At 50.8% G+C, this 16,315-nt stretch overlaps 4 protein-coding genes across 4 annotated transcripts; 1 reads left to right on the top strand and 3 right to left on the bottom strand.

Moving 5' to 3' along the window:
* Positions 1–665: 665 nt before the first annotated feature.
* On the bottom strand, positions 666–1,398 carry ALT_1689 (uncharacterized protein C11E3.10; the record flags this gene model as incomplete). The annotated part of the gene is made up of 2 exons (XM_033562554.2): positions 666–1,279; positions 1,374–1,398. The coding sequence occupies 2 exons, from the start codon at positions 1,396–1,398 to the stop codon at positions 666–668; spliced, it is 639 nt and encodes a 212-aa protein (XP_033418445.2).
* Positions 1,399–2,035: 637 nt separating this feature from the next.
* Positions 2,036–5,756, top strand: ALT_1688 (SAGA histone acetyltransferase complex subunit SPT7; the record flags this gene model as incomplete). Its single annotated transcript, XM_033562555.2, has 4 exons — positions 2,036–3,125; positions 3,194–4,326; positions 4,378–5,057; positions 5,114–5,756. 4 exons carry the CDS (start codon positions 2,036–2,038, stop codon positions 5,754–5,756), a joined length of 3,546 nt encoding a protein of 1,181 aa, XP_033418446.2.
* Positions 5,757–7,063: 1,307 nt separating this feature from the next.
* ALT_1687 (putative eukaryotic translation initiation factor eIF-2C4) lies at positions 7,064–10,061 on the bottom strand (the record flags this gene model as incomplete). Its single annotated transcript, XM_033562556.2, has 6 exons — positions 7,064–7,260; positions 7,333–9,169; positions 9,225–9,373; positions 9,433–9,623; positions 9,677–9,789; positions 9,858–10,061. The coding sequence occupies 6 exons, from the start codon at positions 10,059–10,061 to the stop codon at positions 7,064–7,066; spliced, it is 2,691 nt and encodes an 896-aa protein (XP_033418447.2).
* Positions 10,062–12,991: 2,930 nt separating this feature from the next.
* rna14 (cleavage polyadenylation factor subunit RNA14) lies at positions 12,992–16,246 on the bottom strand (the record flags this gene model as incomplete). The annotated part of the gene is made up of 4 exons (XM_033562557.2): positions 12,992–13,746; positions 13,798–14,800; positions 14,861–15,292; positions 15,347–16,246. 4 exons carry the CDS (start codon positions 16,244–16,246, stop codon positions 12,992–12,994), a joined length of 3,090 nt encoding a protein of 1,029 aa, XP_033418448.1.
* Between the last annotated feature and the right edge of the window lie 69 nt (positions 16,247–16,315).

Below are 16,315 nucleotides of genomic sequence, written 5' to 3'. Positions count from 1 at the left end.
TGCATTGCGTCTATTCGTCACTTTCGTCACTATCGCACATTATCGCATACCGGATCATGTTTGACTACTTCATTGATTACGACTCCCGTGCGTTTGCTCGTGGTTTCAAAGTCGTTCGTCCTCTCCCTGGTCGGAACTTCCCAGCAATAGAATTGGTGTAACATAAACTTATGAATATGGTTACGAGGAATATAATATCCAATGCATGTTTCTTTTACAGTCATTGGATCGACTGGATTGTCTGTCCTCAAGCAGTGAAGAGTAGGTTAGACTCGCGGAAACCACGGGCATGTAGACCCGATTCAGCTGAAACTTCCCGGTCAGCAAGACAAAAAGTTGTATTACAGGTTCTTGCTGAGTACATGCAACGCCATGAATTGCAAGCTGAATTTCCCGAAGTAGAGGGTGGTATATAAGCACGAGAAAACGGAAGATATAAATGTACAGCGTCATCCCAGAGATTCACAACATGGCCATAAATATCATAAACAAGGATTTCTTTTCCACAGAGGCAGTCGTTAAGGTAGGCGGAGGCATATAGACATGACAAAGGATGGGCTCATCAGCGATGGGCGACCTGTAGATACACCTGCCGGTAATGCTTCTCTAATCTGCCCAGCGCAACGGGCAAGACCTTACGACTCAAAAACAAACCGCAAGCCGAATCAATCAGTCCGTTTCGCGCCCTCGCCATTAACAGGCGAGACCTTGGATTCCGGACCTCGCCCCGGAGCAGCAGCAGAATACTCATCCGCCCCCTCCTCAGTATCCCAGGTATCCACCGCATTCTCATCCCAATTGTCGACCTCCTGCTCCAGCGACATCACGCCCGATTCCTGCGGCCCGAGGCCACTATCCGACCCGCCGGCACCGCCCAGCTCGACGTCATCCCCGCGCTCGTCGCCCAGCGCCCCGAAGCGCGCTTTGCGCCGCCGCTCTAGCATCCGCCGGTGGTACCAGCTGCATAGGCCGACGGCACCGAGGCTGCCGACGAGGTTGGCGAGGATGTCGAACGGGTCGAATGGGCGGTCATTGGGGAGAATGGCTTGGACGATCTCGGAGCCGATGCCGAGGGCGAGGGTGCAGATGAGCAGGGTCAATTGTAGAGAGCGGCGGCGGGTGGTATCTGGGATCCAGTAGAAGACGAGCGAGAGGAAGAAGAAGGTGACGACGTGGAGGAATTTGTCGTTTGGTTGGAGGTTTGATGGGGTTGAGGAGGAGGTGCTGTGAGGGAGCAGGCCGATATAGGCTGCGAGGATTAGGAGGAAGAGAAAGGCGCCTGTGTGTCGTTAGTTAGGTCATTGTGTTGTATTGTCCGGAAAGAGTAAGTGATGCCTGAAGCTACGGGTGCAACACTTGACTTTCGAACTTACCTGCGAAGGGGTATCGGATTCGCATGGTGAAAGGAGAACTGAAGTGGTTAAAGAGCCCGAAAGCTATCTTGGGAGATTTGTCGGCAATTTATTGAATGAAAGGAAACGGTGATGTCTCGCTGCTGCTAGTCTACTGGCGATGTTCCGGGTTCGTCATGTGCTGCTGCATCTGGATGGGTTGCTGCATTATTGTCCTGAGGCGCAAATATTGGAGAATAGCATCACTCGAGGTTGACAATAGAATAGAAGATACTGTTGACAAAAGCCATACTGACAATCATATTCGTCCTATTGTCTTTTTTCCTTTCTACAAATAAATCAATAGAGAGATTGCTCGTGATGATCGCCTGCTGCCTCCAACCTCGAACTGCGCAATTGGTCTGAAACTGCGGCAGCCTTTCCGCCTTCACGTTCGACCTCACCTCATCCGTTCGCGCAGAGATCCTCATACAGAAGCGTCCACCTTCGCCATCAATTTTCATCCCCCGCGCCATCGGTTTTGGACCGGGAAGAATCTTCCTGTGACTTTTCTCGATTGGATCTTTCTCTCTATGTCTTTTTTTCCCCGTCAACCCCCACCGTCCTTTCCCTCCTGGACCTGTTCCTAAACGTGGAGAAACGAGCCCCCTCGCCCGCCCCAGAACTGGGGTTTTGGAGCGAGCATGTCGCTCGGTCACCACCACACCTGGCAGCCACCAGGACATCTCCGGCACGCCGACGATCCCAATGACTTGCGATCTGTCAATGGCTACTCTAAATCTTTTTCCGGGCTCAAGACGCCGCAAATGCGCGCATCTGCCGGGGCCGATGGCGCTCTCGCGGGTACTTTGATATCGGAGTCTGATACTGCGGCCGACGAAGATCCACGCATTGCCACCTTTCGCGATCTGTACAAGAGCAGCGAGGCGAAAATAAACGCCTTGTTTGCAAAAAAACATACCGCTGAAGAGGACCTCGGCACTGCTGACGCCGAGACGGAGGAACCCGAGTCCCAAATCAACCGCGCCGACGAATCGGTGTCGCTCCCCGTCGCTCCTAAGAAACCGGCGAGAAAATTGGACGATGATGATTACGACGAATATGACGACGACGACGACGAGGAGGAGGAGGCTGAGGCTCCCACCCCGCCCAAATCCAAGTCCTCGGTTCCGTCCCATGACCCTTGTGGCGTCCCGTCTCCGAAGCATCGTCCGAGTACCGCTGCATCGGTTGCGGCCGATACACTGAAAGAAGTGAAGAAGGAGACGCTTGAGGACATCCGAAAGAAGCTGGAGGAGGATAAGAAAGCCACCGAGGAAGCTGCGCGGAGAAGTTTCCACACCATGTTTCACACGTTAGAGAACGACAGGGATGCTATGCTGGACCAACAGCGCCTGGAAGAATCCGAGAGGCAAGTAGAAGCTGAAATGTCGAGTCAAGCCAATGCCGGCAGCACCAATGCGAACGCGAGCACGGACGGTTACGGCTCCCTGAGTAATGCCAACTTGGGCGCATCGAGTCTGACCTTGAAGAACCTCATTGCGCGGATCGACATGAAGCGCAACATGGTCCAAGCGTCGGACGCCGAACTTCGAAGCTTGATGAGCGAAGTCCGCAAGAATCGAAGCAAATGGGCCAGTGAAGACAAGATTGGTCAGGAGGAGCTCTACGAAGCTGCTGAGAAGGTGTTAAGCGAGCTCAAGGCTATGACTGAGCATTCATCCGCTTTCTTGACTCGTGTCAATAAGCGAGATGCTCCGGATTATTATACCAGTAAGGAACCACCCTCTCCCCTGCGCGCGATTCTCTAGTACTATGAAGTATACTGATCTCCATCGCAGTCATCAAACACCCGATGGATCTGGGGACAATGACAAAGAAACTCAAGGCGCTTCAGTACAAATCGAAACAGGAGTTTGTCGACGACCTCAACCTCATCTGGTCCAACTGTTTCAAGTACAACACAAATCCTGAGCATTTCCTGCGCAAGCACGCCATGTACATGAAGAAGGAGACCGAAAAGCTGGTTCCCCTCATACCGGATATCGTCATCAGAGATCGCGCTGAAGTCGAGGCGGAGGAACGCAGGATGCAGCTTGCGGAGCTTGACGGCGCCGAGGAAAGTGACGACGAACCTATAATGTCGTCAAGAGGCAGGAAAGCACCCGGGAAGTCGGCCGCTAAGAAGGGCACTGCTCCGGCTCGGGATACTCCAAGCGCGTCGGAACCTCCAGCTTCTCAGCCGCCCGCGCCTGTACGTTCGGACTCCGATGTTGCCATGGAGGGAGCTCCGAATGGATTCGCAACACCGCCTCCGAGAACCCAAACACCTTCTGACCCTGCCGGCGCCGGAACGGGACTACAGGGTGTGCACGGTGACTCGATGGAGATCGACGGTTTACCCACTCCAAGCAATGCACTGAGCGCTCTAAACACACCGGGCATAGAGATTGAGGATCCTGAATACAAGGTCTGGAAGCAGGTCACAAAGAAGGACCGAGCAGTTATTGCTGCGGAGCGCCATCGCCTCTTCAAGGGTGACAAGCTCAACTCGGACGAACCGGCCTTGCTTAGGACAAAGCATGGAATGAGAAGATGGTTGAGAAACCAGAAACAGAGCATCGCAGAAGGCGATCACGCACGCGACGCAAACTCGCAGGCCATGGAGGCCGATGCTGCTGGTGAGACCTTGGCCGAGGGCATTGAGGGTGACGAGGAGAGAGTCATTCCCGATTACTACGACGTCATGTCTGGTGTTCCTGATCTCCCTGAACAGTTGCTGTGGAGAGAAGATGCCGATGGCAATGTCATTGATGCATCAGAGGAGTTTTTGAGGATTCTGCCAAAGGGACTATTTGTTCAGCCGGATAGTAAGCTTTCTCAGAAAATGGATGCAAACATGCGGCAAATGCAAGAAACACGAAAGATCTGCTCGAAAATTGGGATTGTTAAGCAGATGCAACTGCAATCTCAGGTAAGTCTCGGTTTCTTGCTTGGTAACTAGGAACCTCCTAATCTGTCCCAGATGTATCAAAATCAATTCCAGAAGTACAATCCAGAGCCCTTTGTTGAGGCAGATGTCCCTCCTCATGTCATGAATGACGAGGGGCCAGTGGTGGCTCCTTGGGTCTGCAAAGCCGCTCTGCAGCGCTCAGTTGCCAAGATCTTTTATCATACCGGGTTTGAGGAGTATCAGCCGTCAGCTCTGGACGTAGTGACTGATATTGCTTCGGACTTCTTCTTGAAGATCGGCGAGACCATGAAATCCTACATGGAAGCTCCGAAAGTCCCCCCTACTGAAACCTCGTCCTCGACTTCACAGTGGAAGCGGGCCTATACTGAACCGGAGATTGTCTTACACACTCTCTCTTCGGTTGGAACAGACGTGGAGTCCCTCGAGTCCTACATCAAGGATGATGTCGAACGACTTGGAACGAAATTGGCGACTGTGCATGAGCGCATGCGGTCCCTGCTTTCGGAACTCTTGCGTCCTGCCCTTGCGGACGGCGGTGAAGATGGCTCGAAGGCATTTGCAGATGGAAGTGAGCAGTTCATCGGCGGTGATTTCGCTGAGGACATCGACGAAGATTTTTTCGGATTTAAGGAGTTGGGGCTGGATAGAGAATTCGGCCTGGCAACGCTCAGCGTCCCCCTTCATCTTCTTCAAAACAGGATGTATAATGCCGCTCAGGCCCAGAACCCAAGGTATGCCACTTTCTCATGTACTTTGACAGCGAACACTGGAGCTAATCTTCTAAAAGCGCTGCTCAAGCCGTCACGCTCTTCCCACCTCCACCTCCCTACCCGCGTGTCACGTCAGAATCAGTGTCCAAGCAGATCGGTCTGGTGCAGGAATTCTTCCGTGCCAAGCTACAGGCAAGCAACAACGAGCCCCTTGTGGAAGACCTCGAGCTCCCGCCGAAGCAGAGACCAATGGCTGCGCGACCCCGCCTTCCTGCATCTGGCAAAATCCCTCCCCCTTCTGGCCAACAGGGCCTCACTACCAGTCCGCAGAAAAGGCCACTCCCACCGTCCGCTCCCGGGCAGTCAGCTCTGCCCAGGCCATCTTTCTCGGAGCCTAGCAAGAAAAAGGTCAAGAAGAATAGCGGGTCTGCAGGCATCCCAGGATCTACTGCCGAGGGCGACGAAGCTGCAACGGGTATGGACGGTGCGCTACCTACTAATCCGGCCATTAAGAATCTGAAGGCCGAAGATGCAGCAGGAGATGAGACCGCGGTTTCGACAACCGACGCCAGTGCTAAGAACGGGGTTGACAGCTCCGCTGTGTCGGATGCCGTCGGTGGTGAGAGCAGTGCTCCCACCAACACCGCAAATCCCGACCAGAGCAACAATAACGACAGTACTGTACCCTTGACGAATGGGACTGCGGGCGATGCGTCATGATTTATGACTCTGATGCCGGACTGGGTTGCCTTCATTGAGGATATTCAGGTGCTTCCGGACGCCTTGGGAGGAGACTTCTTGTGTATTGTAACTTTATCATTATTACTTACTATCTTTATACCTGGCCTTTCTTTCTCAACAATGTTTTCTTATCTTTTTCCTCATTTGTGAACGAGTCGTCCCTTTGAGTACCTGCGACTTCTTGAACATAAGACGAGCTTCATACAAACGCCTTGAAGCTTTTCTCCGCAATTAGCCCAGACAGCGGACGCCTCAATCCACTTACGCTGCTGTCCCTTGCCTTGTCTCGAATCTAACTAAATTTGATCATCAACACCGTCCACCAAAAACAACAGAACATAGCATACACGAGCGTCAGTGGTATACACCTCGATCGTTCGGCTCTCCCCTTCATCCCATCTTCCCAATCCCATAATGATAACTCGAGACTCGCATGGAGACACGAACACCAGCATCAACTCTACGTCCTGCAGCAACACATCTTCTGATCAACTCGGCTCCGTTGTGCATCGTTCTTTATCTGCACTTTCTTCTTCCTCGTTTTCTTTGCCTGCCCAGCTTTTGTCGGGCTTTGTTGGCTTATTGTATCGATTCTTGACAGTCATGATACATTTAATCGGTCCGAAGTATCGCTCTTCCTTCCTTTTATGAGTGCTGTCTATCTCCATGCTCATATCTCCTGTTTTATGCATGCAAGTCTACAATCTAGCCGGTTAGGTGCAATGATTTGGCAACGGTATATGACCTATTACTTGAAGAACGAGAGGAGATAAATGCACCCCTTCAACCACTACAATATCCTAAGTCTGTATGGCCTCTCTCTCAGCATAAACTTCAACCCATTCCGCCGAAGCTGTAGGAGTTCGTCGCATCAGCCAGGCCGATATGCAAGTAAGGCAATTTACGAAGCAAACTATGCGCATATTCTTACAGCGAGGCCATTATACGGATACCTAGAGAAGTCTTACGAAGCTGAGCCATGTCCAAAGGAATATGGCGTCTAATCTACGGTCGTTAACGCCATTGGAACATGATTAAAAGAAATGATTCCCATTAGGTTACTAAGTATTCTGGCTTGCAACTGCCATCTCGTCAGGTCCATCCGTCTCGCCGGAGTGAGTCAGTCGGTCCCAACTGGATCAGCTATCACTGGCCTGAATTCCGATTGTAACTCCATAGCTAAGCAATCGCAAAACTAAATCACAAACGCACAAAGTTGCAACGGGGGCACCATCCACAAGTTGTCAGGTTTGGCTGAGAACGAGTCGTGACTGCTGTGCCAATCTTCAGATGTACCACATTCCGAAAGGCAGACGGTTGGAGGTACCATGAATGGGCAGAAGACGGGGATCGATGGGGCGGTCCTTCGGCTTGGGGTTCGTCATCTTCACCTCAGGACCGCTCTGAGGACCAGAGCTAGCCGGGACATCCTCATGGTGCCGTGCTCGAGTCGCAATGAGATGAGCATAGTAGACAGCCGGGACTATGATTTGTAATACGTTAGCAAAGTCAATGTCATGCAAGCAGGAGAAGCGAGCGAGTCGGAGCGACTTACAGAGAGACACCGAAGTTGTCGAGCGCATGTATTGGTAACAGTGGTCATAGATCATATTCTCGAGCTCCTGGGCCTTGTGCTTGATCTGGTCCAGAATCACATGGTAGTGCACAGGACGAGAAGTTCCCTGGAGCGCGATGTGTGAGTAAAGAAGGAAGTCCCAGTCATGAGGACTAGTAACATCTCGAGTAATTAGAGTGCCAGGGAGAGGGTTGCCATTGCGATCCGCGGAGTTGCGGTCGCCAGGACGGGGGAAGGCACGCAGGTGATGACGTTTGTTCGCGACGATGACTGTGAATTTCCCCTTGAACTGATCTTGGGTCAGCTTCATGAAGATGGCCTTCATATCAAAGACCTCCTGCTGAAGCACCTGTTCGAATTGTCCGGTGGAGACTCCATCTCGGAAGTAGTAGACGTGCTCCGGAGCTCTGCCTTCTCCAACAGTGGCCATCCATTCGCGAATCAGGGGAGTCAAAATAACCTCAATGTTGGAAGTAGCAATGATTTCAAGGCGATCCCCATTCGCCTCGCAGGCTCCCCAATAGCGGCCACCGAAAGCGTCCATGCAGACAGACATTGCCGCCATGGAAGGCGACCAGACACCAAGAGGAGAGTGAGTCACATCAGCACCGATGATCATGGAGCGAGGACGCAAAGTTGCTTCAGTAACCTTGGGTACAGCACGAGCAGTGGTGCCACCGAGCTTGGCATTGACCTTCATCAAGACATTAGAGGCGTACTGAGGGTTAAGCTTGACACAGTGACCGGACTGCAAGACTTGAGAGGGCACACCCCAGCGGCAGTCGCAAGACTTCTTGATCCGCGTGTAGGTAAAGGAGTTCTTATCCGGAACAATGATCAAGAGAAGCTGGGGATCTTTCTGAAATCGTTGACCAGTCGTGTTGTAGAGACGTTTAATAGCTTCGCCGATGTCCTCACGAAGCTCAAGGATGTGGGGCTTATTCTTGATCATACCACCATGACCGGCGTATGTCTTCATGAGCAAGTCACAGAACTGCTGAACCTGGGTTTGGTTGATAGCATTGCGCTTTCCAGTGAAGAAGCCCACGCCCCACGCTTCCAGGGGCCTCTTGTTTGGCTGGTAGAATTTCTTGCCACGGAGATCCCAACGACCGTTGGTGCCCGGAGACAGGCGCTGATTTCCGCCAAACTGAATGTCAGGGCTGGGCAGGAGACGAGCCTTGGTGCGAATCATGTTGCTGTCGATTGCAAGGCCGAAAGTGTTGAGGACCGGGTCTTTTGCATGGTCAAGCATAGCCTTCGACTTGTGGATGGAATTGAGACGATCCGCGGGACGGGATGCGGCATACTTGATCATAGCTGAAGTCTGATACTCATTCAACTTCCATGGGTAGCGGTGGAGTCCGTGGATTGTCAAGACTTCCATAGGATAGACGACGCCTTTCTTGGTCATCTCAACCATAGGAAGCTCCCAGTAGTTCAAGGTGAGATTATACTTCTTCTTGAAGTAGGCCTCCACGCTCATCTTCTGCGTTGTCCCGGTGGCTTTGTCCTTGATTTCAATAGTGTACTGGCGGGCGTTTGCATTGAGCAAGCCCTTGACGATGAAATCGACACCAAGGCAAGGACAGCCTTTGTAATGCGGCTGAACCCCGAGTTTGCGAAGGCGACGGTGAACCTCGTAAAAGCCAGTCGACTCAGTAACACCACCATGACCGTCGGCAACAGGTTTGAGAAGGTGCATCAGGTGCTGATGGTCCCGGCAATCGAGAACCGCCATGGCAGCGCCCATGAAAGAGGTCCGCGCCCAGAAGCAGGAGTTGGACACATCGACATTGACAATGAGACCACGGCCCTAATGCAACAATTAGTCAAGATGTTGATTAGCTCAACAGGAGAGGCCGGCTTACCAGTGCAGGACGGATCGCCTGGTAGACACCCTTGAAGGCAAGGACGCCATTTCCAAGATCTTGATTTTCTCCGTTGGGGTCGAAGAAAGAGCGGCGAATGGCGAGGAACTTGCCGCTTGGATGCTCGCGAAGGACATGATCGAGGAAGTCTGTGGCTATTAGCCACTGAAACTGAACACGCTGAAGCTGAAGCAAACGTTGTACTTACTCATAGCCTCAAGGACCGCCTCCGACATAGAGGTGCGCCCAGTAAGCCAGGAGTTCAGAACAGCCAGGTTGACGGTCTTTGTGGGACGAACAGTCAACCGGAAAGTGTTGCTGGTCCTACCAGCAGGCCGGCCCTGTTCCACATCGAGGTCGACAACGACGTTCAAACCGTTGGGGTAGTTATTCATGGACCTGCGTATGTTAATCAGCGATTGCTCGGAGAACAGGTTGGTGTTAGCACATACCAGGCGAGCTTCTGACCATCGAAGACGATCTGCTTCAGGGCGGCCTTGCGAGCATTGCAATTCCAAACCTTTTTGATGACAGCATTCTTCTCAACACCATTTCCGATTTGAACCTTTGCCTTTGTTAGCAAGCTGCTGCTCCGAAGATTGTCCTGTTCGTTCAATTGCAGGAAATACTTACGTCGTACTGGTAGACGTTGCGAGTAGGAAATTTGGTGATGGGATAGGCGTTCATAAGAACTTCGATCTCCTTTCCAGTCTGATTGTGGTTGGGACGGGCAACGGTCTCAACAGGAACAGAGTACTTGGCAACCTCGTCAGCATTCTGGATACGAAGATGGCGAAGGCCGCCTTCAAGTTTGTTCATGTACTCGAAGTCCTCCATGATGAGGATGGTAATGAAAAGAAACGAAGTGAGTATTGTAAGTAAAAAAGCTGATGAAATAGTGCAGTGAGTCAAAGACAAGAGAAGCTTGGGATGTCTGCGTTTGTATGAGAAGGAAAGAAGAAGGCAGAGTAGGGGAGAAGGGGGTTTATATAACTTTGCCATCGCCATGAGAGGAAGCTGACATGGCATAGGCGATGTGAATGTGAAAAAGAAAAGGACTCAAAGATTGAATATCGGCTTCCTACATCAATGGGAGCTTGTAGCCGGTGAATTGATGGGATAGATGCATTGGTCGTTTGATAGACAAGAAGTGTGAATGCGCAGAGCTTGAAATGGCAGCGAAGGAAGACCATGTAAAAAACCTCAATTGCATGAGGTGGTAGTGAATAAAAAGATTGAACCAGTGAAGGAGACAGGGGAAACAGGGTATTGAGGGACAGCAGCAATAGGTAATTGCATCAACCTCCTGTGGACAATAGGATTGTTCTCAAAGGTATGACCCGGCGGCAACACAAACGCCATTCGGAGAGGAATCATTTTTGTCTTTTTGCAAGACCCAACTCGAGAATCGACTTACCAGGTGGTTGATTTGGAATGCACCCATTGTCAAGTCAATATTCTTGCACATGTCCGTGACGAGCTTTGGACGATCCAAAGCAGGATCCCCAATGGGACCGCGTCCTGGCGCAGCCATTGTTGCTACTGATGGGGTATTTTGCTAAGAGCTGTTTGCTTTCTGTATCTTGCCTGAGTGTTAGACTGACCCGGATACAGATATGAACGCAGGTTCGAATGCAAAGGACAGCTGGACATTGGAAAACAGAAGAACACCAGCCATGCAAGCCGATTGTCTCGACGGACAACCTATGCTACAGGGAAAGGTCAGGACCAAATCTCAGCCTACTGCTTCTTTGAGAAACAGGGGGGAGAATTGTCCGTGGATACACGAAAGTGGCTCCGATGCTACCGATGTAGGTCGGCTATTGCGTCGATTGGGAGTACGTACCTGGATAGCCGAGCGGACAGAGCAAGCCGCAAAGTCGAAGAGAGAGTCGGCTTGAAGACGACGCGTAGGTCTTGTTGAGAACAGGGACAAGGGAATTATCGGCGTATTTCCAGGAGCAGGCCAGACTTCACGTCAGTCAAAAGGGTAATCTGGTCGAGTAGAGGTCTGCGAATGAGGAGCATGAGGATGTGGGAGGGGTAAAGTCAAGGGAAAAGGTAGACGGACGTCTCAGGAAGACGACAAGTAGGATGCAGAAACAGCACAGCAGGAAAAGAGCAAGACGAGCAGGGGAGGTATGGATGGTATGGAAGGAGGAAGGGAGGAAGAGGGAGAGGAGAGAAGAACGATGCTTAAATAGGCAGGAGGGAAGCACTGGCTCGTGACGCGAGAGCTGGGATATCTGTAAATCAGCGAGCCGGGGCAGGAAGATGAAGCTTGATGTGAGCAAGATGGCGAGGTGAGAGAGATAGGGATGCTGATCGAAGATGACAGGTATTGAGGCGATATGTGAGACGATATGTGAGGTGATATGTAAGGCAGCAGATAGGTAAGAGGTGAGCAGAGAGGGAAAGACGAAGTGACCAGAGATTGTTTTTGTTGACGACACGCTCAGCAGGAGAGGAAGGCATATGTTCTGGTCTGTTTGAAGAGTTTGTTGATGGGTTATCGCCAGGGGTAACAGCACCCGGTGAAATTAGGCAGGTTCTGGTGATGTGCTGGTGAGGTGCTGATGGTGGTGGTAGTGCAATGAGAGGGCCTTGCACAAAAGCAGCGAGCTGGGGTCGATATGATATGATTGAAAGGTGAGATGAAGTATTTTCTGACTATAACGGAGATTAAAGATGTGGTTTCTGGAAGAAATTGAGAACAGAATGAAACACAGCTGCTATTTCTGCACGGCGACCTCAAAGATGCTCTTTTGTATTGTGATGCTAACCAATGCATGTTTCTTAATGTCTTCAATATACGATACGAGTCTCAGTTTACGCCCCTAAGACGTGCCTCTCTCTTCATGACCTACAAAGCCTCGGAGCGGCCCGGACTCGCTGCAAAGCATCCCGAAAGTGTGGTTTGATATAACATGCGGGAACTGGGTATCTTGGAGGCATTCCCTACACGAGTCGCACAAATCTTATTCGAAGGCCAATTGAGTCAAGGCTGAGCTTACAGGAGGTGGACAGGATCATGTCTCTTGCGGAATACAGGTCTAGGTATCGAGAGGCAAAAGGAGGCCCAGTCGCGGAAATTATGGTTTGCGATGTTACGATGGAGGGACATCCGCGGATATTCCGTGCATCAAGAATCGCTGATTACTGATCCAGGAGGAAGACGGGCCTTCACGGATTAAAGGCACAGGCTAAGCGCCTTCAGCCAACCGAGTGGATTGTTGCACAAATATGAAGGAACGAGCCCCAAGGATTAACGGTGTATAAGAAGGAGAAACACAACAATATAATTTAGCATTATGGTATTGACATTGACCCTCGGGAAGGAGACATGAACACAACCTTGTAAACTCGAGAATCAATTGAGCGCTGATGCAATCAGTAAAAGCAAAGGATTATCTAATCATCAGGAACTCCATGTGCCATTAGTAGTATGTCATGTTTTCAACAACTGTACAATTGCAGACCAGATCCGAAGATGCAATCAACCAAGAGAAAGTCCAAAAAACTCTCAGCCGCCAAAGATATTTCAAATGAGGGGTTGGGTTCGAAGCTATAACGACTTTTGTCAAACAATCGAGGAAAGTTGTGGAAATGGTAGGTTGGAGTGCAAAGAACTTTATCACTCAAGGCGAGTTTCGAAATCAGAGGCCGTTTCCAAGGCTCTTTCATCTCGAAGGCGGAATAGCTGAGAAGACGAATACTACCGGTACATTCCTGGAAGATCAATTGCATTAGCCATCCGGACGGAGCGACTAGTAGACAGCTCGAATGAAAAGTGAAGAAGAAGCCTTACCAGAAAATGGTTGCATTGGTGTTTGCGTAGTTCCGAGGCCCCGAGCTGACTGCGGAAGAGGGATCTGGGAGATCGAGCTCGGCATCTCGATCCTACGAATGAGGTCGACCAATTTCTCTGGGGAGAATCTACCGGCCGTGTACGCGGAGGCAGGAGGGATGATGCTCAGGAGATGAACAATATCGCGAGGTAATGGAGCTGGTGAGCCTTGAGATCTGAATTGCGACCCAGTCTGGACATTGCTGAGTTGTGATCGCTTCTGCTGATCCAGTTGTCGCCGCTGAGTGGTCTTTAAAGGTGATTCGGCCCTCACAAACTTGCGGGGCCGGTTGTAGTCGTCGTCAAAGTCCTCCAGTGGGCGTTTAGGAGAGTCTGTGACAGAGCCTGGGTATCTCGGCGTGGGAGTACCATGGCGGGACACTGGTTGCTCCGTTGTAGGGAAGGCTGCCTTTGGTCGCATCTGAGACGGCGATATAATCGGCCGAACAGCGGTCGGGTCGAAAGTAGGAGCCGAATAACGGTGAGCAAATTGTTCCAATGTAGGATCTTCAGGAAATAATTCACGCATCCGATTTTCGAGGTTGATCACCTGAACGAGGTCGCCATATCGGGACTCGTACTCATGAAGGAACGCGAATATTGGCTTGGTCTTGTGAACGTTCTCAGGGTTGGACGCCAACTTTCTGACCGTCATTTCGAACACTGCTCTCGCATCTGGGAGACGGATTAGAAATCGGATTACATTAGAACACTGCAGTAACTTACTGATAACATCGTTGATATCAATCAAATGCTTCAAGTATTCGAGTGCAAAATTCTCATCGTCCGGGAAGAGCTTAGCACCACGCTCAAAAATCTTTGTGGCCGCAGGGTCCTTATAGCAGTGGTACTCAATGAGGGCGCTGGCAATGTAGACGTCGCTAGTAATGCGGCCTCTCTTGCGCGCATCAGCGAACACTTGTCGGGAGCCAGGCGTCTCCCCCGGCTTTCCTTTGCCCTGGATACGGCGCATGGCACGCATGAGAGCAATCCAGGCGAAAGAGACTGTCTTAGAAAGAATGCCGATTTGTATGGCGTGTGCTTTGCGAACAGCATCGATCTGCGCATTTTTAACTGATTCTCTTGCTTTTGACTCACTTTGATCGTCATCGTCGTCATCAGTGGTGGCAGGTGGATTGTCGGCGTTCATCTTTGCAAAAGTCTCTTCAAGGCGTGCGACGTCTTGAGCTTCTCTCGTACGTGCTTTCGCAATCAAATCGTACAAAGCATCAAGTAATTTATCGTAGGGTTCGCGGACCTTCGCACCTCGTTTGATGGGATCTTGCTCAGACTCCGATGTAATTTCCAGTCGGTCCGCACGCTTGAAGGCAAGAAGACAACTTTCAGGGTTAGCCTCCGTGCCCTGCTTGAGGAAATCATTTCCTTCATTCTCCAGATCATTCAGGAAACAGAACTCGGCCGCATCAAACCACATTTCTGGCAAAAACCTCAGGGCCATGAGAGCTTGTTTGTAGACATAAACAACGCGGCCCTTGAAAGCAGCAGGATCCTCTTCTTTCAACACAAGTGGATCTCCCTTTTCCCACTTGATCCAACGCTTCCAAATATCAACCTGTTGAGTGAATTCAATATCACCATCAGAACCCGGCACAGGGGGCAATCTAGGCAACGTTGTGCGGATTAGATCCCTCGTGATATTTTGCAGCTCTGTATATGAGCTACGAGCGGTCATATACGCTGGTGACTGCTCTTGAAGGAATTTACGACCCTATAATGGCGGGGAAGATATTAGAACGTGCAGAACCTTCGAAGAATCGCTCGAACTTACTGTAAGCTTATTCAGGCCCATCTCGAACTGATCATACTCTTTCCAGAGAGTATTGACAGCTTGAGTTGGAACGCAAATGGCTTTCTGATATGCCTTTCGTAATAGGTCCATCTTCTGCTGGTCTTGCCAACCAGACCCACCGACGTTGCCTGGCCCCGACTTAATGAACTGAACGTAGTCCGACCAGATTGAACCCGAATCTTTGTCTACACCGACGTGCTGAAACGCCAACTCATAAGCAGATGAGATAATCCTCCTCGCTTGTCCAGTTGTGTCCGTTGTCAAGGGATTGCGCCTGCGGACGTAATCCAGGTATACCGACCACAGCTGGACGTCAGGGATGGTTAGAAGGGTTCGATTGAAGATTTGCTCAAGCCGATAAAGATCATTGAGTTCGGACTCCATCTTCGCATACGCCACCCATTGTTCGGCCTGAGATCGGTCAGCTTTTTCTCATTGATGCTGAGGTGACTTGAGCGTACTCACAGCAAAAGGGAAAACCTTCAAAAACCGCTCATAGACATCACGCGCGCTATCAATTCTATTGCGGCTTCTGTGTTCATTGATCAATTCGAGCCAGGCAGGAATGTCGCCACGAGGATCCTCTTGAATTCGGTCTTCCAAGATGCCGACTCGATCGTGAGGCAAGCGACCTTTCGAGGCCGAAGGAGAATCTGGCGTAGGAGTAGCCACCGCGCTGTCTTGCACGTTTCCGGGCTGTAAAGCATGTGAGTTGTACAAACTCTGTCCAGCGGCAACAGCCACATCACTTTTAGGGCCAACAGCAGGAGCAGGAGAGTAAGAGCTATGGGAAACATTGTTCAGGCTGGCGGACTGTTGCGCAGCATCATCCAGGGATACATCAGGGGTAGAAGAAGCTTCATTTTCATTTCCTGAGACGGACTGCTGAGGCACATTTGTAGCAACAGTATTCATGTCCTCAACACCAAGTACAGCAGGGGGCTCATAATCAGCATCACCCGCATCGTCCTCGTCTTCATCTTCAACCACGAATCCTCCGATTGTCCTGGGCTTCGGCTGCACAGATGTACCGGACATTGGTACCGTAGTGGAAGCCCGAGACTCATCTCGTGAGGGTGTCTGAGAAGGATAGGAAGTACCATCGTGTTGACTAGGATCATCATCTGGTGGAGCAGAATTTTGCTCAGTAGGGTTTGGCTCTGGAGAGGCACTGGAAGAAACGTTTTCACTTTGCTTGAGATCTGTCAAGGAGGAAGAATATTGGTCTTGGAGTGTTTTTGAAGGATCGTAATCATCTGAATCTGAACTATCTGCACCATGATCTTCAACAGCTTTATAGTCCACAGATTCCGCATTCATAGCCTGAGCCTGGAAAAAGGCTTTCTCAGCATCTTCTTCAGCCATGACAGGTTACGAAGATCTCAAACGCGACAAGACAAAATGGCTGCAAACGAATGGCCTGGTCAAGCAGCA

The sequence above is a fragment of the Aspergillus lentulus genome, assembly GCF_001445615.1.
Source record: "Aspergillus lentulus DNA, contig: Alt04, strain: IFM 54703, whole genome shotgun sequence".
Taxonomy (NCBI): Eukaryota; Fungi; Ascomycota; class Eurotiomycetes; order Eurotiales; family Aspergillaceae; genus Aspergillus; species Aspergillus lentulus.
The sequence above is the reverse complement of the archived record's forward strand: the minus strand, read 5'-3'. Positions and strand labels throughout refer to the sequence as shown.